Source organism: Mastigoproctus giganteus, chromosome 5 (assembly GCF_048544385.1).
Source record: "Mastigoproctus giganteus isolate SK-2022 chromosome 5, ASM4854438v1, whole genome shotgun sequence".
Lineage (NCBI taxonomy): Eukaryota > Metazoa > Arthropoda > Arachnida > Uropygi > Thelyphonidae > Mastigoproctus > Mastigoproctus giganteus.
Window position 1 is genome coordinate 169,279,294 of NC_143579.1, and position 26,064 is coordinate 169,305,357.

General features: G+C 39.4%; 1 protein-coding gene across 2 annotated transcripts in view; it reads right to left on the reverse strand.

The window, feature by feature from the left end:
* The window catches only part of LOC150085832 (uncharacterized), a 101,643-nt gene that overhangs the window by 13,710 nt on the left and 61,869 nt on the right, over positions 1-26,064 (reverse strand). For both annotated transcript variants that reach the window (XM_090374265.1, XM_090374266.1), the window contains exons 3-6: positions 20,983-21,215; positions 19,228-19,382; positions 9,708-9,769; positions 1,280-8,298 (exon numbers count right to left, since the gene is read on the reverse strand). In XM_090374265.1, coding sequence (XP_090230391.1) covers positions 1,280-8,298; positions 9,708-9,769; positions 19,228-19,382; positions 20,983-21,215 — 7,469 coding nt within the window. The remainder of the gene's footprint in view (positions 1-1,279; positions 8,299-9,707; positions 9,770-19,227; positions 19,383-20,982; positions 21,216-26,064) is intronic.

Genomic DNA, 26,064 nt, shown 5'->3' on the forward strand with positions numbered 1-26,064 from the left:
GCATAACCTCTTAGCTTTAGCACAAACTTTATACCAGGGGGTAACCAAAAAGTTCGTACCCTTAGCTAGAAATAATAGCCCTAGAATGGTGAAACTTCACAGGAACTTTAATTCTTTTCTCTCCATGTATAGTAACACATTTCTTACATCTATGGATCAGTTGTTTAATGCCTTAATCATAGAAATTCGCACTTTTTGCCTGAAACCGCGATTACACTTCGTTGATAACTTCCTGAGATGAATCAAAGCGGCGTCCACGCAATGGTTTCTTCATTTCTCCAAACAAGAAGTCTGACAGTGCTAGGTCAGAAAAATACGGCGGGTGCTGCAGTAATTCGAAGCCGCACTGGGCAACAAAGTTGGTGGTGGCAGCGGCTTCTGCAAAGGCGTCAGCAATCTTGGACCCCCATCGTGCGCAGACCTTAGACATGTGCAGATGGTCATGTAAAATGCTGTGGACAGACTCATAACTAATTCCCACTGCATTTGCGATGAAATGAATTCTCACACGTCTGTAAACTCAACACCAGATATCCAACCTTTGCAACCGTCTTACTGTGCATGTTGATGACTTCCTTCTCTTGGCTCGTCAAAGAGATTTGTATGACCACACTGGAACTCCTGTTTCCACCTTTTTACAGTGTCATAGGATGGACAATTCTGTCCATACACAGCTTTCATTTATTCGTCAATTTCCTGAGCTTTCTTGCCTCGCAAATGCAGGAATTTTATCACCGCTCGATATTGCACTTTGTCAACCATAGCGTCCTTCCTCAGATTCCGGGTTCCACCTCTGGTGGATGATCACCTACGGGAATGAAGTTTCACATGTTAGTTATCGAAACGGCATCTTCCTACTGATATTTTATCTAGGTCAGGGTACGAACGTTTGATACCCCCTCGTATAAAACTGATGGAACATTATTTTTATGACTTGAGAACTTTGGTAATGTGAAAGTTCTGTCCTGGTCTCTGTGCTTTCGAAGAACCTGTTATGAATTATAAATCGATACCACTCATATTTTTTCGCATGCCTGGGTATTTTCAGCCGCAGGTAAGAACTGGAACCACATTGTCAGGATAGTGCTCAAGAGTTACAATCAAGATATTCGAAAACAAGAACGATAGTCAATCCAAGAAACAAATCTTCTAAGCTGTTTAAGAAACGTGTTAATCCTTGGAAACTGCATAAAAATAAATGGTAAAAGTTTTATGTATTTCAGTATTTTAATTAGCTATATTGATAGTATAGGCTCTTGTCCGCTGAGGAGTCACTTACCTGGGGTTTGGAGGCATTTGGCAAGACAGGAATTGACTGTTTTGGATTGCGCTGGACTGGATACTGGGGCACGTTACTTTGTACAGGAAACTGGGAAACTATGCCAGTGGCTGCTGGAGTAAGGGAAACCTGGATTGGATTTTCTGATATATACGTTGAATAAAGAACTGCAGGCTTCCTTTCTACCAAAACAGCCATTGCGTTGTCTTGATTGTACATACGAGGCTCAGAAATATTTTCGTCTCTTCCTGCGGTCGATGTGGCAGGAAGAGACGTTATGTACAGAGGGTAAGCGACTTGCACAGGGGTAGTGTTGACACAGTTAAATCTCTGGTAAGCATTAACTACGGGTTGGTTTAATGAATTTGTGGCTTTGGATGGTGTAGAGTGCACGGTGGAATTACTAACTTGATTTCCATAAACAGTTTCCTTGGGAACAGGTCGAGGTGCGATTGGAATTGGGTTAACCGGTTGTATTCTTCTGGGATCGGCATTTCTTATCTGGTTCCGAAATTGAGAAGTACCACAGGCTTTGGTAAAACTTCGAGAGGTCGTCGTTGGACTAGTCATTGTGGTAGTCTGGTATACAGTAGGATTTTGAGCAAACGCATTCCCTGATGACATATGCGACGATGCCACCTGGTTTTGTGACGGACTGGAAAAGAAGGCCTTATATTGGGAGTTCACTGCATTTCCTGCGATGGAGGACGGCTGCGAAGTGATAGCTGTTGGTGAAAATGAGGAAAGACTTCCATTTGTACTTGAGGAAAGAGCGGTAGTTGGGTGGACGGGCCTGAACTTCGATATCACAGGACTACTTGTGGACGAGACTGTTTTCGAGATGGTGTTCGGGACTAGATTGTTTTGCAAACGAGCTTCCTTTGTTCCTGAAGTAGGTGCCGGCTGAGGAAAAGGAACGCCACAATTGTTATCATTGCTGACCGATTTTATCAAGTGAGGATAGCGGATTTTTAAAATCTTAAGCAGTTTCAATTTGGACCTCCAGAGTTTGATGAGATTCTGGAATTCTATTTCTCGTTTCTGGGCCAGACGATCTAAATAGAGAATTTCTTTCTTGCGTTTCTCGATTTCATCTTTCCATCCGGGTGATGGAAGACGAGAATATGCATATCCTTGATTGTAGTGAAGGTTGTTTCTCATTCTCTCTGATCCCAACTTCTCTTCAGTTCCATTAGTCAAAAACAGTGCATCGTGATCGTCTTTTAGATCATTGCATGATTGAAGATAACCATAATTTCCCACAATGTGGTCGCGAGGGGGAGTAGGTGCATTCTCCTTTTTATATTGCCTCTGGAGACCATATCGTGACGATATAACTTCGCTAAATTCAGATTCGGTCGGGGGTCTCTTTGCAATATCGTCACTATCCACGGAGTAGGTTAGTGGGGCGTTGGAAAACCGGGCAGATAAATTGCTGCTGGAGTTTCCATCAGGTACATTCAAGTAGTCTGCTTCTATTTTACAGGAACTCAACGTATGATTGGAAGTCCTGGCAATATTGTATTGTTTTTCCATGCTTTTTTGATAACATCCATCTATATTTCGATTTACAATGCTTCCTATTGGATGTGCTGTTTCCTTGAGCAGTTGGCGATTGTTTCTAATGGTGACGGGGCTTTCCAAGCGTGGTTTAGGATAGAAATTGTTCAAACTGTTTTCTTTTGTCCTTAACTCGGAGCTGAATTCCGGGTTTTTCGTAATGTTATTATCAATAAGCTTTCTTACAATATGCTTCGGAACAGTTAATCGATTGTGTTTAAGCGACTTTTCTTTGGACTTTTTATATTCAACAACTTCTATAATGTCGGTGTCACTTGAAGGAAGTCCCGTGGCATTTTTTATTTTAGGTTCTTCGGGTGAATTAACATCATCAACAACATTAGGAATAGCATCTGATGAAATCGCAGGAAAATTACTGATTTGCGCTTCCTCATCAATGCTTAGATCTTTTTCAGGAGAAATAGTGTGTTCTACGACCTGTTTGTCGCATTTCGGTTGCACATCCTGTTGTGAAGAAATTCTGTTATGATTTTCTTCACTAATAGTACTCTTTTCAGGGTATAGAAATTTAGAATCTGAAGCGTCAGTTGGACTTTCCATAGGATACACCATGTAATCTAACGGCTCTAAATCAGGCACATGATTTGGAGATGAACTTTCAGTACATTTTACTGTAGGTAAATAAGGAGAGATGCAAACAATGTCATTGCTGTAAGATTCATTATCGTCGATGTTTGGGGTAATCCGGCTTGTTTGTTCCAAGGAACCCACACTATATGACGTTTCTGAATTTTTATTCACCAATCCACTCCTTTGAGGAGTTCCAGGAACAAAATAACTGTGAGACGCACACGAAGAGGCTTTTCCGAGGGGAAAGTCTGTAGCTCGATTTGTTTGCTTCTCCTTGCTCGTTGACTGGGCACTCTGATTGGATGTGGCAGCTTCTGCTTTTAACTGTCTGAGTTCTACCAAACTTTGTGTGTTTCCTTGCTTATTTGTCGAAGGGTTTGTGGCATCATTATTAGAAAAAGGACTTAAATATTTGCTGTTATCCACTGGAGGGGAAACGGTGGTGCAACTGTAGTTTGCAGATTTCTCAGTTGTGGAGATTGTATTTGAAACAGCGCGAGAAATCACAGAATTGTATTTGCATGAAGAACGAACTATTATAACACCATGTTCACTCCTGGGAGGAAGCACACTGCTTGTCACTGCGGTTTCATCATCGGCTGTACTACAGCTATTACCAGAAGAAGAATCAAATTTAAAAGTGGAATTCTGGGATACAGGAGAATTTAATAGAATATCAGCAGTGGTGCTATTCGTCGAAGACGTTGCAGTTTTATCATGCTTAGCTGTCGAAGAAATCAGAGATATATCACCATTTTCCACTACTGAAGGTGTCCGAATTTTGGAAACAGTCATAGCCATAGTTAACTGAGCACAATTAGCAGAAGTTATAGGAGTTCGAGAAACATTTGATTTGATACTATCGTCCCCAGCTATGGAAGGAATCGTATTGGTCTGCAAGGAAATAGGGGAACCATTTCTTACCACACAATTTTCATCTGCATTAGGCACGACATCCACTTTCGTGTTACTCTGAGATGCGCAATCATTCTTGCAATCGGTAAGCTCGGACAAGGAACAGAGGTTTCTGTCATTGTAACCTCTAGAAAGCGAAGGACTCTCGTGTCTATTCACCAATGCTGGAGAAGAAGTTCTGAGGTGAGTCTCACTTAAAGAAGCGACTCGCGTAGATTCGTTAGTGTTCTGAGCTGTAGGAGACATGTTTTTCTCACGAGAGCTTTTTGTATAAAGAGTTTCGAGATTAATGGAATCGTTGAAAATAGATGGCACATACTTGTCACTGTTTTGAGCTTCAGAAGGAACATTAATCCCTTCTATGGAATTATCGGAACCATTGTTCTCTGTATTTCTGCACTTGACTGCAAGTGAACTGCTGTGGCCTAATATTACAGAAGGGTGAGCTTTATCACTCCTTTCTTCGTCTGTAGGAAATAGTATACTGATTTCCTCACAGTCTGGAGCATCGTGGTTAAGACTGGTTTTGCTAGTTACATTTATAGCCACGGGACATGGGACTGGGCTGAGACCAAGCGATTTGGTGAATTCTTCAGCAAAGGTAGGAACCGTACGTTTTTCAAAGGCAGGAAAAATTAGTTCTTTCGGCTTAAAGGTACTAGATATAGGCAAAGAAGCATCAATGTGATTTAGACTTTCGGTGGCCATCATAGTTTCTTTCCAACAGTTCTCTGATGTGGAGGGAAACTTTGAACTGTTCCAAGGAGACTTTGTGCTTGTCGCCAAAGAACTCTCCACTATCGGAAGATCACCGTCTACCATTATGCTGCTTCTGGACGTAATAACGCTACAGTTACTGTCCGGAATAGCAGGAGATGCAGTCTCCTCTTCAACATTATTCTGAGATATAGAAGGTACACTTATTTTGTTACTCCAGTCTTGGGGAGAATCCCTGTTAAAGATTTCTTCGGCTGCAGGCGGGTGAGGTGAGCTCTCATCTTTCTCCTCTGGAGGAGAAAACGAAGTAATCTCTTTTATGACAACTGGAAGAACTCTATTGGTATCTTTCTCTCCTGTGCGATCCTTTACAGTATATATACTTTTACCATGAATATGCTCTGAGCTTTCCTCCATTACTAGAGCGGAAGAAGCCTGCTTTCCGCTACTTGTAGCATTTCCGTGGAGGAATTCAGATAAGGGAGGCGAGACACACCTGTCTTTACCACTATCTGACATCGGGGAAAGTTTCGTGTGCTTTTTAATTGCAGAAACAGTATTATTATCGTCACATATCGTATGTATAGGAGATGGCGTTGAGGATTTTTTGCAACTCTTGTCTTTACATAGAATTTCAGTTTCATTATAATCTGCTGTAGAAGAATTGGCGTGGGAAATCATATTATCATCTCTGGAATCAATTCTATGGATGTTCTGATCAACAGAAGAAGAAATGTTTTTAATACTGGAGCTATTTGAAATGAGAGATGGGATTTCTCTTTCCGTAAAAATTGGAGAAAAGCGAGGAGCCACAATGAGGGCAGAACTACCCCCTACAGGACAGCTTAGATGTTCATGGCTTTCATTCATTCTTGGTGAAAGGCATTTCTCAGTTATCTCACTTTCCAAGTCAACTGGCAGCTTTTTGTCGCTATTCACTTGTCGGGTAGACGAAATGATTTGATTTTGGCTGCTTTCGTTGAAGGGACATTTATTATCTTGGTTATTACTCTTCAGTGGAACGACGACTGCCTTTTCAGAGTTTTCAGGCACAGGACAGTGATCAATTCCGCTGCTGTTCTCTGTTGTAATGCAATTATCTAGGCTGCTATCGTGACTCGAACTGTTATGGTTTACGTTAGCTTTGAGAGAAGAAAAAGTTATCTTAATGCTTCTGTCGAGTGGAGGATCACTAATGATCTGATATTTAGTGGGAGAAATGGCCCTCGTGATTCCAGATGTTGGAGATAGCGTACTCACAGTGCGAACTGTATTTCCAGATTTGGGAGAAGGAACTTGTTGGTTAGTAGTCTCACTCCGATTTTTAGAAGAAAATATATCTTTGTTGGACGTGTTCTCGGCTACAGGAGAAAGTGTACGTTTACTAGAAGGAAAAGGGCCAACTTCGACGCAGCTTTTGTCCAAAGAATATATGTTGGAATTTTCAATTTCTCTCTCAACGGTGAGGGAAGAAATTCTTTCCCGGTTGTTGGCAACGTGATTCTCTAAGCTACCAACGATGGAATGAGAATTGCGGTGGGTTTGAGTAGTGCAATGTAGGCTAGCAAGAGAGGCCACACCTTCTCTGTTTAGTCCCCTAGTTGAATCGATTTTATCGCAATTGTGAGCAACAGGTGATTCACTTATAATCATACATTTATCTGAATGTAAAAGTACAGTTTGGCTGTTAATTGGTTCGCCTGTTTGAGGAGGATCAGATTTAGCGCTGGTAAATTTAATAACATTAGAACAAATGCCGTGATTACTAGCACCAGTGCTATCATATTGAGGAGAAGTCGCGTTATTGTTTTTGCCGGTATTAGTGGCAGAGTGCAGGTTTTCTTTGCTGTTGTCAACAGGTGGAGAACTTGTATTATTGTTCACTGAGCAGGATGGATTCATCATCTGACTGCTGTTGTTCACACACTGGTTGTTTTCAGAACTAATAGAAAGTCGGCTTTGATTAGAATTATTCTCTAAATTAGGAGGATACGCACTTATGTCACTGGAATCCGTATGTCCTTGATTTTCGGAGCTAGGCAAATGTAGCTCGCCATTTTGTACCGAATTAGAGGCAGGTGAATGGTGGAAATTACTGTTTGGAGAAACAGGCGAATGCATATTTTGGTTTCTATTTCTTGTACAGCTAGAATTCTTTTGATGGCTGCTATTGCTCAGAGGAGCTGCAGACTGTGTATTCTGTTTACTGCTGTTCTCCAAATCACTGTGATGATTACATTCATTGCTATTAATCACAGCAATAGAACTCATATTTTGGCTTGTATTATTCATCAAAGGAGGAGAATCTTCTTGTTGGTTACTCTTTTTCGCTATAATTTGACTACCACTGCTTACAGAACTAGGAGCAGGCACCTTTGCACTATTGTTGTTCGAAGATTTAGAAGAAATGTCACATGGATTAGCTGCATTGACACTGGTGGTTTCTTCGGTGGGACTAATATTTGGGATTTCGATTCCAAGAGATGATTTCTCAGGAGAGAAACTCTTATAAATGTCACCATTACTGACTGAAGATAAATTTATTGAGTTGGTTTTGATGCTTGATCTGCTTGAAGTAGTTTTGCACTGCAGCACTGCCGAGGTGGTTTGGGTTCTAGAACGTCCTACAACTATGCTTGTAGGTTTCTTTGGATTTGTGTTATTCGCAGTGAGCTTACTAAGCGGAACGAGCCTCGTTGGATTGGTTCTTTCACATGACTTCTTTTTAGTTGATGGCGCCAACGCATCACAATTAGCAGCTTTTGCACATTTTGTAGGATCAGCTTTTTGCTGGAGTGTTGGAGTTCTAAGTTCTTTGCGATTATTTTGCAGTTCTGCATTGGTAACTTTCGATAATTCTTGATCAGTCCCATCGCAAGGGTAAAAAATATCATCGCAATCGTTGTTTCTTGTGTAGAAACGAAGCTTTAATTTCCCAGGCCCATACCTGTTAAGGAAATGGATTTTGGAATCCTTTTGACTGTCCAACTCAGTTGGTGAGTGGGAATCTGTCTTTGAATGTTCGCTGCTCTTAGGACTTGACAGAAAAGTGAATTGGTGATCATCAGCACCAGAGGATACCTGGTGCTTAGGTTTAGGACAAAGGGATGATATGCAGGGGTTGTTTATAGCTGGGATTAAGTCGGGCAAGTACTCCGTAATTTCTTTATCGATGAGATCGTTTGTTTTCTTGAGATGAGCACTGTCATTCCTTTCCAACGAATGCTTATTTCTTCCTGGAAAATAAAGTGAAAGTTATGAAATTCCTATATTTAAGACTGTGTAGTTAGTATAAAAATACATTGGGCACATATTATACGTACAGTGAAGATCTAGCAGGAAGCTTCCTTTCTAATAACAACAAAAAAGTTAAAGTAAAAATTTTATAAATATAACCATGTATATGTTAAGAAGAAACCAATGCCGACGACAGCAGGCGTACTTATATATCCTCGGAATTCGGTCCAGGCGATTTCCTAAACTCTATAACAAACCCGTTCAAAAATAACCGAACTAAGAACTGGAATCTTATCCAATTATTTGTTAATAAATTTTTTTTGGAATTAATTCAACTTCCATTTTTATGCACTTTACTATTGTATAAATAAATTGACTGAACTTGTGGTTTAGTTAACGTTCTTTCCTCAGATTTGTGTTTTGTTTTTCACGCTCTCTTCCAATATAACACAAGATGTGAATATCTCTATTATTCCAGCGATGGTACTTGATTCGAATGAGGTTAAAGATTTTCTACAATAGTTTTGGTTTGTAGCACGGTTTCAAGAGTATCAGCGACTTAGACCATATTACGTCCATAAATTTTGTGTGTTCTGTGATCGATTTGCCTATTTACTGAAAATTAAAATCTGAGTTATCGGGAGAAAAAACCATGCTACCTTCGTCTGAGACTAACTAATTCAGCCACGTTTCGAAAAAGACCATAAAAATTCTTCACATCACTGACGGAATTCGATTATTTTCCACCGATGTGGGTAGGACAATGATTTCAACTGTGCTGCCCACGAGAGCTGAATGATCATAAATGGTAAGGAGTGGTAAGTGCTTCTAACCAAACTTTGTAAGCGATTGTAATGAACATTCAAATGGTACCTTTCAGTTTGGATTAGCGCCAAGGCAGCTCAACTGACGAAGAGTCAGTATACGTATATGTCTTTAAATTGTGCCCGTCTGTATACATTCAGAAATCAGTTTGTCGGACGAAGACGTTCAAAGGAAAGCCGTACTCTTTCTTCCGAAACCAATTAATTCTGGCGTTTGAAAAGACCTGAATAAGTTCCTTCTGCCATTGCCTGGACTGGAAACTAGACATTCCCGCATAGATAGCTACTGAAAATTCTATTTGATCAAGCTGGCTGGCAAGAGTGGAATCAATCAATAAGCGCCTCTCCATCTGAGCAAGGAAAACTTAGCTTTTCAATCAAATGTCAGTCCCAAAACACGTTGGTCAGTGCGCAGTTCTGGTGAACTTAAACTGTGTTAATTATTTGTGATAAACGTTACATAAATTAACATTTAAGTATAGCTTGTTATATACGTTTCTATCTATATGCATCTTAAGTACTAGGTTGGGTAGGTGATGAAATACTTTTTCATATTAAACACTGCGTTTTCACACTTTACTCACCTACAGTGTTTTCTTTATCCAACGATTTCGTTTCTGTCGACTTCATGGTTTCATTACCTTTCCTGAAATACATGCATACGTTTAATCATAATTATTACATTACAAAAGTTACATAATAATTGATTAAATTACATATTTTCAATATACAAAGGAAGCTAAGTTGCATTTAAGCTATTCACATTTTCAGTCTCTTGTGCGTTCAACATCAGTTAGGTCAGTATATGAGGATAGAAGTCTTTATGGTCTCATTCTGAGACTAAGTCCCCTGGGAATTGAACGAAATTCTTCCTGTGATATATCGAATGAGGTAACACTTTGTAAATAAAAGAGGTTTGCCATTACTGCATTTCATCTTGTTTGTTTGTTTGGGATGTAAAATAAAATCCAATCTCTGCCATAAAAATAGTGAATTATATTAAACGAACTCTGATTAAAGTTTAATTAAACTTCTCTGACAATAGATCTCTCTGCTAGTACAAATGGCCTAGGTTCGAGTTTCTTGTAAAAGGAGAAACGTTTATCGATTCTATTCACACTGTGCGTTGGGGATTTTTTATCCAGCAAGCGTACAACAGAATCACGCATTTACAGTCATAGTACACTGGCGCCTCACGGCTTTAGTTACTTTGGAGCAAAAACAAGTATATGACGCAATATTGGATGGCAGTCTTATTCATAGGTGGGTGTCCATCGTTTTATGGTGGATTCTCGATTGCAGAGAGCAATCGAGAATAATCTATTATGCATCGTTCATCGTAACCATTCTACAGAAATGCAAGATCATCGTATCGAAGATGTCACACAACAATTTCCCATTTCAGGTCGTTTAGCAGTTCCTGTCTTGAGCAATATTTCATGTTATACAAAATGCGACTACGAATAACTGGCACAAAGGATGGTAATATAACTACAATCATTAGGAAAACATGCTCTGAATAAGAAACTGCTGCTTGTTTTGCTGGAAATTAAGGGTGATTTTTGTTTTATGGCGCATTGGCATCTAAGGCCATATAATTCGCCAAGTCGAGGTAATGAGACGGGACCTGCTGCAAGGTCCCGTCTCATTACCTCTCTGTCGTGACGCTGATGCCTCAATCATCACACTTAGATATGACATTTTTTAAGGGGCCTCATTTGAACTCCTGCTTGATCACGATTAGCAATTGGGGCTACAACGACTAGCAGTGAAAAATGATGTATGAAAGCAAACTTGAACCGCATCAGCCAAAAAAAAGACTTCCCACTTCATCTGTCCATCCCCCCTCCATCTATCTAGAATTCATTCAAATTACACGCTTCCACAGTAACAAGAGATGAATGTTTATTTCAAGAATCAACTACCTGCTGGCTCTTCGAAGGCAAATTCACACCTATGCTGCAAATATCATTCCTCAATTTGAATTTATACCTCCTATAAGCAAGAGGAAGAATGCCATAAGGAAGTTGGTAAGAAGTCAGGTTGGAGTTCCATCTAAAGGATATATAAACTTTTATACGCTTTTTTTTCGCATGACAGAGTTAATTGGTCTCAGGGAGGGAGTTGCCTGGTTTTTATTACAACAAAACATGCGAACCAGCAATAGAATACACACAGGTTTAAGGTTTAAATACATCTGCGGGTAATTAAAAACGAATAACCAATGGCTGACACATACAAAAAAAAAAAAAAAAAAAAAAAAAAAGACACCAGATTTTCGGTTTCTTTTCAGATTGAGTGTTTATCTTGTATATATATATATATATATATATATATATATATATATATATATATATATATGTATATATATATTAGTGTTTGGGATTTAGGAAATTACAGGATCCTAATAACAGTAGTTGCTTAATTTTAAGTTAAATAAATTTTATGAATCTTTGAGAGATTCTTGTCTCAAGTATAGAATTCAACTTTCTTAATGTCTAGAGGGTGGAGAAGGGTCGTAGAGTTTCATTCTGTGGTAGGGGTGGTACTTTTCACTATTGGCATCTAAGGCCAAGTCGAGGAAATGAGACTGGACCTGCTGCAAGTCATTCTCTGTCGTGACGAGAATGACTTGCAGCAGGTTTATCTTATTGTCATACTCGACAATCTTTGTAAATTACCAGACAGAATCACTCTAAATAGTAAACTCATAATACCATGGCAGTTGACGTAGCCGAGTGATCAGGAACGAGAGTTCACCCAAAGAGCACACGCTCTTTGAGAATGGTATTATTATAAACTCCTCTGATCTGGTGGTGCCGCAGCATAAACAAGATCATTTAATGGTCTTGTTTATACTGCGGCAAGAGCAACACGCTTATTTCTGAATGTTAAATCAGCCTGGCAGATGCAATATATGTTTCCAACTCTAGAGGTAAACTTCTTGGACTTGATTACTTCGAAAGTTATTCTTAATTTAATTTTAGCTGATCATAAAGTATTGCTTTAACAATTCAGTTCGTTATGCGCAATTTAGCAAACCTTATATGCGTTGTAAACACCGCAAGGCAAGCTGGGATATGTTGATTAACGACCTACAAGCCCTTAATATATGGATTGCTTTAGAGGGTCAAGAATACTAATGATGTTACAGGTAATTTGATTCATCAGATGCATCCTTATAATTAATGAACGTCCCAATCAGTACAGAACGTAATCAGTTATCCATTTTGCTTTAGTAAAGCCGTTATTAGCGAAATTTAAATGAGCTAAATTGCAACGTAAATATAAACGTTCCAGATTTTCTACTAGTAAGACAATAACATCAAAGGAGCTCCTTAAATTATTAGAGATTATTAGCTACTTCTTATAAACTTTTTGTTTCTTTCATTACAAAAAGAATTGTTCTGTTTCGACCAAAAATACTGTGGCATAATATTATTAAATACATTTAGGAAATGAAACAACTGATGCTTTATAAATGGCAATCACATTTCCTGTATATATTAAACTAGGTAAAAAATACTCCGATGGAGCAAAAGAAAAGAAAACTATTTATTTTTTTTTTCAAATTATGTTTAGTAGCAGGTGCAGAAAGTAAGGGGAAACTACTGCACTATGCTTCCCAAGAATAATAACCATGGCTAGTACAACGACAGAGATGGCCCCGAGTCCCTGGCGTCCTTTAAATGGGAGAGGGGTGCTAAGAATCCCCGGGTGGCAAAAAATTTCATTAGGAAAAACAGGAACATGGAACGTTAGAATCTTATGAGAAACTGACGAATCAGCTGCAGATCTTTTTCATCTCGCCCATGATAGAGAAGTACAGCGTGGTGATCGCCAACCTCCAATAGCAGACAGCATCAAAAGAAGTAGTAGTAGAGGCATAAAAAAATCAAATCAATTTCACACATCCATTTCCTCTAAATGTTTGTCCAGTTTTCTATTGAATTTATTTAAGCTATCAACTTCCACAATGACATGTGGAAGTTTGTTCCATCAATTAACCACCCGCTGGCTACACATCTATTCTACAACTGTCTTTCCTCAATTGAATTTATGCCCCCTCAGGTTCGTAATCTGAGCAAGAGGAAGAATCCCATCAGAATTGAAGCTGATCAACCTATTCGAGGCGTTATACACCTTAATCAGATCACCTCGCAGGTGCCTAGTCGCCAGACACTGCAAATTGCAGAACTTAAACCTTTCTTGGTAAGAGGACCCCTTCACCCCCCCCCCTCGCCAATCTTGTTGCCCTTCCTCTGTACACGCTCAAGCAACTCCTTCCTTCCTAAAATGAGGCCTCCAGACCTGTACGCAGTACTCAAGGCGTGGCCTGACCATTGCCTTATAGAAAGAGATAATCACCTCTTCCCTACTAGAAAAATTCCTGTATATAATTGAAAATACCCATGACCTCCTCTGGCAGCCTGTCTGCACTGCTCAGAAAACTTCATATCTGACTGCACCTCCCAGGTATATTTCATTTTCTACCACCTTAAGTGTGGTAACACGTAGTTGGTACGTTTCTCTGCGATTACTTCTACCCATATGCAGTACTTTGCATTTGTGAATGTTAAACTTCAGTTGCCACTTCTCAGCCCATTTGCCCAATTTTACTAGATCCTGTTGCTCTAGCACACTGCATTTACAACGCTGCCAACCTTTTTATCATCAGCATACTTGGACATTATGCCTGATAATATCTTCATCAATATCATTGATACTATGCAAAACAACACCTGGCCCAACACCGAACCCTGGGGGACTCCATGAAGAGCAGAGTCCATTGATTATTATTTTATTTTATTTTTTGTTTTTATGAGCATTAGCAACTAAGGCCATATTGCTCCGGGATATGTGGTGGTCATTCCCTGACCTTTCCGAATCCTCCGTATTTGGTGGTGACGGGCTCGAACCCCGGTCTAGTCAAGAAGCGTGTGCTACGCACTGCTGCTCCTGCCAACCTGGCTACGGAGGCGCCATTTCTTAATCGGTACAAAAAGTCTAGTAGCTTTCCCACTTAGAATTTGCTGTTTGCAACATCATCAGTTGGTCCCACTGCACAGAATTTAAAAACTGTCTGAGATCACTGTAGTCGCCTTTACGAAAGCAAAAGCCGTTCCCTTTACCCCTGATGGTAATTATATCTTTAAATAAATCCCACATAAATACACTGTGATCGCTGCCACCTAGTGGTTCATTTATCTGCAAATTCTTAATGCACAAATAATCACTGCTTATAACCAGACCAAGAGTAATACTCTCTCTGGTTGCCTCTTGAACATGTTGCTCTAGAAAATAATCATCCAATAAATCCATAAATTCTTGGTGCTGTACGAGTGACTAACCACAAGTTCCATCTGGAAAGTTAAAATGTCCCATTATGAAATGGCTGAAAACCTTCTCTGTTGTTAAAATATTGTGCATATTACCAAATAACCCTTTAGAAGCGTTTTTTGAGCACAAATGGCTTTCAGCTGTTGTATTTATTCTATAGTTTGTATTACATGATAATCGGTATTTATTGCTGCAGTTATTGAATTACATCTCTAGAGATATTTTAAATATATCTCTAGAAATGTAATTCAATTTAATTCTAGATTAAACCTAGAAAAAGAATTATGGAACCTCAACAAACCCTCATTGGAAGCAAGAACTAAACCTGAATTTGGGAAAAAAATATTGAAAGTGCACTGGCAGAGCTGAATGATTATGTCGTTATACTATCTAAAGAAACAAAGAGATTAAATTTGTACTCCTCGATATCTTCAACAATCTTGAACTGAGTAATCCAGATGATTCTAGTAAATCACCAGTCTTCTAAACTCACAAGATATTATGCAAATATATAGAAACTATGGTACCGGTAATATCATGTTAATCTGTCCAAATTGCAAAAAAAAAAAAAAAAAAATAAATAATAATAATAAATAATAATAATCTATTCAAAGCCCTTCCCTCAAGGTATCCAGCAAGAGATACCAAACAATAACCATCCTCAAGCGTTATCTTCTGGTCTCAAACTTCCTGTTACCTCCAATAATGAGCAAAAAATCTTCCTAAAAGACTGCGTTCACGCTCCAAGAAGAAAACAAATGATAGAGATTAGCGAGTCAGAAAGACCACCCCCCCCCCTACAGGAACAAACTTTAGAGCTAGAGGAGTTTAGCAACGCAGCACCCTCAAATGCAATGGCAGATTCTCTACCTCTTTTAATTCTTATTCTTTAAAAATGAGTGCAAAGACTTCCTTACTTCCACATTCATATCCTCACAAGTTATACACCGACCACACTTTCCATCCTGTTATAATTCAAGCGTATACGTTTACGTCCGTCTTTCCAAGACCCAGGTTTCTGTATCAGCGCTAATTCGGTCCCGGAGCCGGATGACTCTTGTACACTAGAAACACCATTTCCAACCCATGCAGATCTCCGAATGAAATAAAGTATTATGGCCATCTCCGCAATCTCTCTCTCGACTAAGTCCCAATACCAAACAGATGACCTCCTGAATTACCTAAAGGATGTACAAGGCATCTAAGCTGATATAAGAGCTCTTAAATCTAAGTTCCCATCATATTCTTCCGATGAAAGGTCAATCAATCCCGATCAGAATTGGCCTAAAGGTATTATTCTCTATCCATTCCAAGTAATACGCATTATTCCCAAGTTCAGCAACAGTTCCAGACGCTAGCCATCAACTCTGAAGCTTCCTTCTCTCCAACCTCCCAAGTAAACCCAACGAAATCTCCAATTTCCTTTCAACTCTACTATCAGAACTGTCGTAGTACTGTAAACAAAATTTCAAAACTCCCTTCGGTAATGAATTGATATTGAATAAGTATAAATGGGCTTGATGTACCGGGATCCATGGTACAATGAAATAAGATAAGTGTAAATCCAGTAAATATCATAATTAAAGATATTTCATTGAATTGATGACGGAATATGAGACTAGAAAATTCACGATTGATAATTTCACAGAAGAGACAGGAGTCATAATCGCTCACCCATAAATTCACTGTTGGCAGCACCTCTTTACAGTATGCACATCAGGTTCTGTTAGCATCCGCAAGCAGGAAAGAATTCAATTTTGATGAATGTTTCCACATGTATTTACTTATTCTTAATCTTCGTTTTCTAGTGTAACCAAAATGAAAATTTAACCAAAAATCCTTTACACTTAAAATACACAATTAATAGTTATTGGATTGAATAACAATTAACAGTAATTCAAATTTAATCCTTTCTGTTTTTCCACCCCTTAACAAGATGGTCTGATGACGGGTATCGGCAAGATGCCCGAAATATCACCTTAAAGTGGTTTGGGCTGTAAATTAAATAACAAAAGTTCGATAAATTGTGGTAATAGATCGTTATTTGATATCAGAATGATGGCTGATGAGTTAGATATAAATAAGGAGATGATTCGTCAAATTTTTCATGAAGATATAGTGAAAAGGAAGGTTTGTGCAAAATTTGGCTCCCTCACGAATGAGTAGGAGCAACGAAGAGTGTAATCATGTGAAAACTTCATCCAGACTTCTCAAGTCAATCCTAATTTTCTCGACGGTCTTCTCACTGGTGATGAGTGTTGGGTGTTTCAGTATAACCCAGATACGATATGTCGAAGCATACAGTGGATTTCAAAATCATCACCAAGACCCAAAAAAATTTTCGTTTACAGAAGTCCAGGATCAAGACGATGTTGATCATGTTCCTCGACAAACATGAGTTGATTCACAAGGTACTTGAACCGAAAAGAGTGAATGCTGCATTCTACGTACAGGTGCTTCAAATGCAACTGAAGTGCTTGTTTGTTTGTTTGTTTGTTTGTTATTTGGATTTTTAGGAGCATTAGCAACTAAGGCCATATTGCTCCGGGGATATGCGGTGGTCATTCCCTGACCTTTCCGCATCCTCCGTATTTGGTGGTCACGGGCTCGAACCCCGGTCTAATCAAGAAGCGTGTGCTACGCACTGCTGCTCCTGCCCACCTGGCTACGGAGGCGCCTCAACTGAAGTGCATCATTTCCCTCGTGAGGCCACAATTTCAAGGTAAAGGCAGTTGGTTCTTGATGCACGACTACGCTTCCGCCCATTTCACTCCACCCAAAACCGGAAACGTCACGGGAAAGTAGTAGCAGAGGCACAAGAAACAGAAGTGACACAAGACAGTAATTAGTGGCAAACATTTATTTGACATAATATTAACAATGGAGTACGAGAGGGATGCATTTCATGATGTTACAACAGATGCTCGAAGGTTCCACCATGAGACGCGATGCAGCATGGATTGGCGGACACGGTCGAACACACCTGGAGTTTCTTTGAAAGTAGCAGCAGCGCAGACGAGTCTCGCCACGAGATCCATTTCCGTCTCCACAGGCGATTCATACACGATAGATTTGAGGGCCCTCCACAGAAAAAAAATCAAGGCTCGATAAATCAGGTGAGCGTGGGGTCCAGGCAACGGGTCCACCACGGCCAATCCAAATGGCCACAAACACACCTTCCATAATGGGCAGTCGCCTTGTCATGTTGAAACCAAATGTTGCATCTCACATTTGCTGGAACATCGTCAAGTAACCCTGGTAGAACTTGTTCAAGAAAGATCCGATGTTTAGCGGAGTTCATGCGGGATGGTAACAGGTATGGGCCAACTAAGCAGTCACCGACCATACCTGCCCACACATTTATTGCGAAGCGATGTTGTGCCGCATGGGGATGTACACTGCGTGGGTTGTCGTGAGCCCACACACGAGCATTGTGCTGATTGGATAAGCCTTCCCGAGTGAAATAAGCCTCATCCGTGAACAAAACATAGGCTGGAAAATCCAAGTCTCGAACACTTTCTTGGAGAAACAAAAAGCCACACGTGCAGGATGATCTTGGGGAAGCAGTAACTGAACCCTTTGGAGATGAAAGGGGTGTAAGGAATCGTCGTGCCAGACACGCTGTACACTGCAACGAGACACTCCTAACGCAACGGCACCTGTGCTGGTAGTAGGATTATTCTGGACGGCATTCAACACACTTTCTTCCATGGCGTGAGCTTGCGTCGAATGTGGTCTGCCCGCACTACTCCTGTTACCTCTAAATGACCCATAATCGCACAAATTTTGATGCACACGCGCAAACAAATGGTGGTCCGGTACATGTCTGTCTGGGAAGCGTTCTCCATAAATTCGTTGAGCGGCTCGTCCATTGTCCTCTGGTAATCCATTCATTAGGGGCATGTCTGCCAGCTCACAGTTCGTATATCGATTCATGCTCTTCGTGCGGCGACTACTGCTTGAATAACTAAACCAGAAATTTTCTCTCTCGCGAACTGATGAACAGCGCCGTCTACCGACTTACGGTGACGTTTCCGGTTATGGGTTCCTACGCGATTCACATTCCTTTAGATGTTACCTACCTCCCCTAAGCGTTTGTACCAATATTTTTGAGACACCCTGTATATGGCTAAGTACAGTCTCTTTGGAGTTGTTTATAGGGTTTTGTACTGTTAGTGGGGTTTCTATTTATGCACTTGAGTGGAATTCTGCCATCCAATACGTGTTACGGAACTTCGCTGACTTAATGCAATAATCGGATATTGGTTTTTTAATACGTCCGATCTCATCCGGTTATGGATTTAGTTTATTTATTTTAAAGATTTTTAGCAAATTATAATATTTGTATGTGTATTGCCTTGAGAGTTTCATTGCGAATATAAATCTGAATACTTTATGAAATATATACCTAACTCTGTCAAATCTTTGTAAAGAAATAAAGATTTCTGTTTATACTTCTGGCGGACAGATAGTCAAAATCTTCGATAACAGCAACTTGCTATCTTTAATTTTTCGGCAAGGCAACTAAGGCCAAGAGTATTCGGTCGGTTTGCCTATTTTTCTGGTCGATAAAACAAATTTCCAGAATATAAAACAATGCAACACTCATCTGAGACCGACTAACTTGGCCACGTTGTGAAAAAGGCCGATAAAATTTCTTCCCGTCCAGACGCGATTCGAGCATTTTCCACAGGTTGTTAACAACCTGTGGAAAACAGAGATAAAGAACTGATTAGTCAAATAGACAATGAAAACCGGACTTACGATTTGCTGCGGAGAAGAAATACTTTATTCTCTAAACCCACGGAATGCGAAAATCGTTGTTTCTTTTCCTGTTTTGGATTTTCCATTTTTTCCAAAGGCGGAGGATTATCAGGTGGGATTCCGTCTTTGACGTTTAAGCAATTACGGCTCTCCAGCTGAAATGAAGAAATACACAGAATGACAAAAAGGAACATACAAAATTGAAAGAAGCAGCTTAAGTCTCCCGTGTACAATTTAAAAAAAGTCTAAATTAGTCTTAAAAAGTCTAAAAGGGGGCTCTCTTTCGCAAGAGGGCCCCATTGTTGATTGACAGATGCAAGTAATTTACCAAATATTTCTAGAAATAAATTATACAGATTGTTTATAAACGAGAAGAAAGTTCTGTGTCAATTTGCAAGCATGACCTCACAGTAATTAAATCATCTGAGGAAGAACGCTAAAAATTGACTCCACTTGGTGTTTTAGACACCACTGGTTTAAAAGCGATTACCGCACGTTTCATATTTGAAAGCATATCCCATGCTACAGAGTGAGAAGCTTAATACATCAATATCCAATTGATGTTGTTTGATTAAGCACACGTTATTCTTTCACCAAAGATCATGTGCTGATTCATATTCAGTTGATCTCGTACCTTCCTTTGAAAAGAAATGCAAATGTCGGAATCTTATAAGGAGAAAAGAACGCTCATGATTCCAGAATAGCCTTTTCCCTCCGGGGTTCCAGTGCAATCACTACTCTTCTAAAATTAAAGTTCCGCAAACTGAGCTTTAAGTTAAAAAGGGAGAAAACTAGGCAGAAACAATCGATACCTGTCGCTTGGCATTTGGGGTCGACTTACGTCGTGGCAGATGTTACTGCCATAATCGACGTACCAGTATGTCATCATATTTGTGAAGATTATAGGAAAGGCTGATGTTGTTTAGAAATAAGATACCTTCCCCTTCGAGACCTACTAACTCGGCCACACATTGAAAGAAGCCTGTTCAAGTTAATCTCGTCGATTCGTAACTCGAACCCAGGTCTCTTCAACACTGTGTGGAAGAGAATCGCAAATGTTACTAGCAGCAACAACCATCTATGAAAAGCCTCCGACTTACTGTGTTCTCTCTCTCTCTTTTTTTCTCCTAAGGAGTGATCCCCCAGAGGAATCTGGCCCACCTTTTGGCAACATCAGTGGGTCAGAGTCTCAAATTAAGACAGCACGAGCACTATTGGGACTGGCCCACCTTCCCTTGGTGTGGACGAGTACCCAGAAGCATCAATCACCCGGAGAGATGATTCATCTCTCCGGGTGATTGATGCTTCTGGGTAGCCAAGTGGCCAGACACAACAACAGAACACACACAAACCTACCCTATTCACAATTCTGGCCCTCTTACGGACGGTGGTACTGTTCTTCAGAGATACCAGACAGAGATGAATTGACGTTCTATGAGCCATGTTCATAGTATTGTTCAGCGAACGAAACAGTCATCACACCAACAAATTCTCAATTACCGCTTTTTGCTCTTTCTTTCTCTTTCTTGCGTCTGATTAATTTGACCGTTAAGAGCAAAGGTGGAGGAAACTATCTCAATTCATTTCCACCATACGAATACCGAGACATTCATAAATCAATGATTAAGCATGTATATAAAGTCAAACAGTATCTGACATATTTGCTTTTACAAATAGATCACTAAAATTATATTGATTTTAAAATGCACTGTTGATTTAATAGACTCAATATTCGCAACATAACCGAACTCATACCTTTCTTCCGCAGTGTTTCTTCATCTTGGCAGGGCGCAATAAGGAATCGCCTGCAGCTAACCTTTTGCCCTCGGTCCGCACAGACGACCCTTCTTCATAATGCTTTAATTTTGTTTCGAGCCAGTTAAAACGGGGAAGATCCTGCGCTATCCTCTTGTAATTCAACTCGCAATCTTCTGAAACGCCAGGCGCGTGTTTGCAAGATTCCTTATTCAGGAGTTTGGCGGACTTAACTTGAACGAAAAATCACAGTGCAGACGTTAAAATCTTCCACTTTGTGCAATTCAATACATCTAAGAATTACAATTAAAGAGTCATGTAAGAACCTTCTTTTTACGTGGAATAGTTTTACATATAGATTTAATTTTAATATAAATTTATATGCTAAAATAAGTTGCTAATACACTTTCTGTGAGATTTATTAACAGCATTCCTTGAACATACCCTCGTGGTAGCAGAGTTGATAGAATTGTCCACCCACACCGGGTGGAAAAGACCTAAGTTCGAGTCTCGTCGATGAATTTTTTGTTGGCTTTTTCACAACGTGGCTGAGTTGGTCGGTTTGAGGCGCTGGTAGCACGGTTTTTTCTCCCGGAAATTCAGGTTTTTCTTCCAGTAAACAGAAAATCGACCACAGAACACACGCAATTTACAGACAGTATACACGGAGCCATATGGCCTTAGCTGCTGATGCTCCTAAAATCCTCCAACAATGATTTTAAACCTCATCTAGGAACCTGGAGTGAAACGGCTGCCACAGAAACAAAGGCCGTTTTAGGCATCAATTTTCAAAAAGTATACGAAAATTGAATCTTGAGAAAAACACTATGGTACCTTGTAAATTGCGTGCGATCAGTTTGGTCTGTTTCGTGGGATGAAAAACTTGAGTTTGTAGAAGAAACAAAAAACATTTTTCTTTTGCCCCAGATCGACTAATTTGGCCAACATATGTGATAAGTTTGTTTCGTTTAGACGTAATAGCAGAGATCTTTTCCGCAAGGGTATGAAGGGGCAGCAATCGCAATCCACTGTGTTATCCACGTGGGCTTTAAGGAGAACAACATAATTACAATAGATACTTTAATTCTAAGCGCAGATCTGAAAACACAAACCCACCTTCCCTTGGTGTGGACGAGTACCCAGAAGCATCAATCAATGATTCTATAAAACTCCTGCAATACTAATTGAAGATGCAAGCAAGATGGTCGTTCAGTGTTTGGCTGAAGTAGTGTTGTTGATGATATGATCCGTGAAATGGCGAGACAAAAAAAAAATGGATGCTTGTCTACATTTCAATATCTTTCTTTTTATTTTAAAGAAAATATACTCGATACACCTATATTAAAAACAAATTCACGCGATGCCATTAATTTTATTTCTCTTGTTCCTAGACCAACGTTTTTTGTACTGAAAGTGAATGAACGAATTGGAGTTTGCATCTTCATTGGGCTTTCGCGTTGTGTTACTGAATGGAAAGGTACGAATTCGATACGGTTAAAGGTGTTGACCAAGAGGCGTGAATACAGAACGTATACTTTACATTCTATTACTGTAAACTGTATATAAAATAAATCATAGGTGTCAGTATCCAAATATAAGTTCCACATACCATTATCCACTTATAATTTATAAGTATCAATGTCCTGTTATATAGTTATTTTACATTTAAAGCACAATTTGTAATTCTACAAGAAATTAAAAGTAATTTAACAACGTTCACATCTGCACGACTGTTTTCAGCAAAACAGCATAATAAAACGAAAAGCACAACGATAACATAAGTGCCCAGTGCGGAAATAATACAGTGTGACGAGTATGACACGCATTGAGTTTGTTTTTCTTTCAACCTACACATTTAATTTGTTCCCTTCCATTACACTATTCATTTTCTGCATTCTGCTTTCTGTCGTGGGCTTCGCTTGCTTGTAGCATTTATAAGTGGAGTAAAAAAAACTTCCGTCCTATAATTCTTCTCTGTGCAAAGCCTTTCTGTGTCTACTTGGAGATTGCTGTAGATTTTGATAGGGGGGGACGGAAAAAAATCGCTGCAGGACTTCCTGTCTGTGTTAGCCTTTTATTCTTCCTCCTTTGCGTCATGCGGGGCCGAATCAGCTAGTACTCATCTTTCGGTAAGTCGAGTGTACAGGTCAGCAGTTTCGCGAGTGTGAGAATGTTCTTTGTGATGATTATGTGGGCGTCCACGGCGTGACATCCAAATCGGAGTATAAAACAGCTCTTGAGATGGTAAATGGCTACGTAGCTATCCTGTTTAACCATCTGAGGACCCACTACTATAATCCTAGGAAAGCTTTGGTAGTAATTTACGGGGTAGAGAACCAGATCTGAGAAGCATAGAGAGGGACAGGTATGACGAATCTTTAAAAAAAAAAAACATTTCTTCATAAGATCAGTGTTCCTAATGTCCACCAGCTCCTGTCTGGAGGTCCATAGTTCTGCGTACATTTTATTCTTTACATACCCGAAATGTGGTATGAAGTTTAGGTTTTCGTCCATTTCAGACAAAGATCCACATGTGTCTGAACTTTTTGTACATCTTCCATTCAAGCTTATTGATATGCTGTTCTTAATTATCTTGGTGAAAACCTTTTGCGTCGTTTTGGGCTCATTTAATTGCAGCCCATTTAGATGATGCAAGAAAACAAGCTTATACAGCATCAGTCAAAAAACAAAAACACGGAAAATGAAATTAATGCAACACGAACAATGATTCTATGAAAAGGGAGATGCAACTTACAGATGACAAGATCTATGAATCCAATTAGAATTCATTGATATGTTTCAATTCAAATGTTTGAATATTTACTCGATGAACTGTCTATAAGAGTAATGCCTAAGCTTAGCTATAAATGGTAAATCATGAACAGATACAAACGGCCCAAGAGGCCCTTTTGCCAAAAAATCTCAAATACAACAACAATAGCTATAAATGTTACTTATTAAAAATTTTATAAAAATACCAGTGCAGAATTTGATTGAAAGTACACACGTTTCTGCACATCCGCCATATTGTCCAATCATTTCATCGATCAGCGTACATGAGAACACACTACACTGCTTCAGCTGCTGACAACCAGCAAGCTTAACTTAAAATTCATTATAATAAACAGGTGGATTAGCACGACCCCTAACGCCTATTAACTCACACGGGTTAAGGGGAAAGTGAAGATCCACCGTAGAACACCCTCCTCTTCACAACACTATTATATTTAGTTACAGTTAATTATACATGGTGTCCACAAACTTCCTTTACAAGACCAAAACGTTGGGTGACTAGAGTACATGATACAAGAGTGAAACCATTTCCAAGTAGTGCAGAATATCAAGGGGATCTTCAAGTTTTTATTCTTTACCAACAGGAAAAATGCTCGCCCTTCAATGAATCGAGGCGTAAAATTCATAAAAGACGTCTGTTCGTGCAACCATGCCGGCGGCTGAACAAAGTCAGTGAGGGCGCAGTGGAGCTGGTTCGAGTAAGTTTTAAGCGAAGCCAAGGGAAATACATAGACGTGCCAGTCGTGAGCTTAACTCAAGGTCAGTGTACAACGTGTTACACCATCGTCTGATCATGGAACCATACAAGTTACAAATCGTAGAGATATCGAAGAGTGGCAAAACCAAGAAGATGGAATTTTGTTGGTAAATTACAGTTTTGCGATTATGCGGCTCATTATTGCAGTTGCCACATTTTCCGTTGGTGAATAAAAACTTGAGGGTACAAGTCCTTACACTTTAATTATGGAAGTGAAGTTACTTCCTAAAAAGAAGAATTTTACAATTAAACACTTAAAATACAACGGCCTGGTCTCGACCCAGAAAACACAAAATAATATATGAGAAAGATCAGTAAGAAAGGCTGTCTCATATAGCTTAAGTACAATTTGAATGAAACAAAAAAGAAAAGCTTTACTCCAACGCGATTACATTTTTATTACTAAGCTAAAACCAGTAGGATTATTTATATCCCTATGAGCGTATAGATTATTAAATCGATGGTGTTCCACTGTCCAGATCGATCTTCAGATCTGAAAACAGTTCCACGTATGCTATAAAAGCACTTCAAGGAATTCTGTTCCTATCTTTATGGCGATGTTTAGTTTACGAGGAAATTGATTAGCCACAATCATTAATATGTAAATTGACTTGTAAGAAGAGCTATAGTGAATTGGGTTTTTTGATTACATATATCTTAGGCTGTTGATTTGGGTTTATGAGTACATTAGCTATACTGCACCTTTGAAATATGGTTCTGCACAATATTGATTTCTTTCAATGTTGCTTGCCAAATTTGATTAAAGTTGTAACGGATTCTGGATTAACGGATTGCAGGATAATTGCGCCAAGGAATTCTGGCCTTGGCGCAATTATCCTGCTGGAAGGAACCATTTTCAGATGGGTCTTTTCAAAACATAACATACGCTGAACTTTTGATTTTAAGTTTCATAAAAATGCGATTCAGCGGTAGTAAGGATCCCTAGTCAATGCAGAGTCATCGACCGGGGATCCAAACAGATATGAATTCAGGTTCTACAGGAGAGAGCTTCTGTTAGCATCAAAAGACATCACAAATTGCTCTTAGAATGTTTAGTTCTTTAGAAAAAAAAAGAAGGATAAGCTGTATAAGGTATATCGAAATTCTATAAGCGTTTCCATTTAGCAATCAGGATCATGCCCTTTGTCGTATTATGTACATAGTGTCAGCTGTTTCATTGCACATAAAACGCGTAAACTCCCACGTATAAAGAACACAACAGAAGCGTGCTGTTCAAATGAACAACAATGGCTCCATTAGAAGAAAGAGAACTGCACACATGGATCATTTCCTGTTGCCGCTATGATCGGACATAGATCTCCTCGATGGATGGCATCACTTTTCTTAACATACCTCATTCACAATCGAAGTCTTCAAATGATGCAGGTTAGACTTTAAATAAATTAAATTTAAAACATATTTCTTATTTTAAAAATCAACGTTTACCAATCGAAAAAAAAGTACTTTGAAAATAAACTCAATATTTTAAAAGTAACGAAGTGTTAGTATTAGACTGGCCGAACGATGCGACA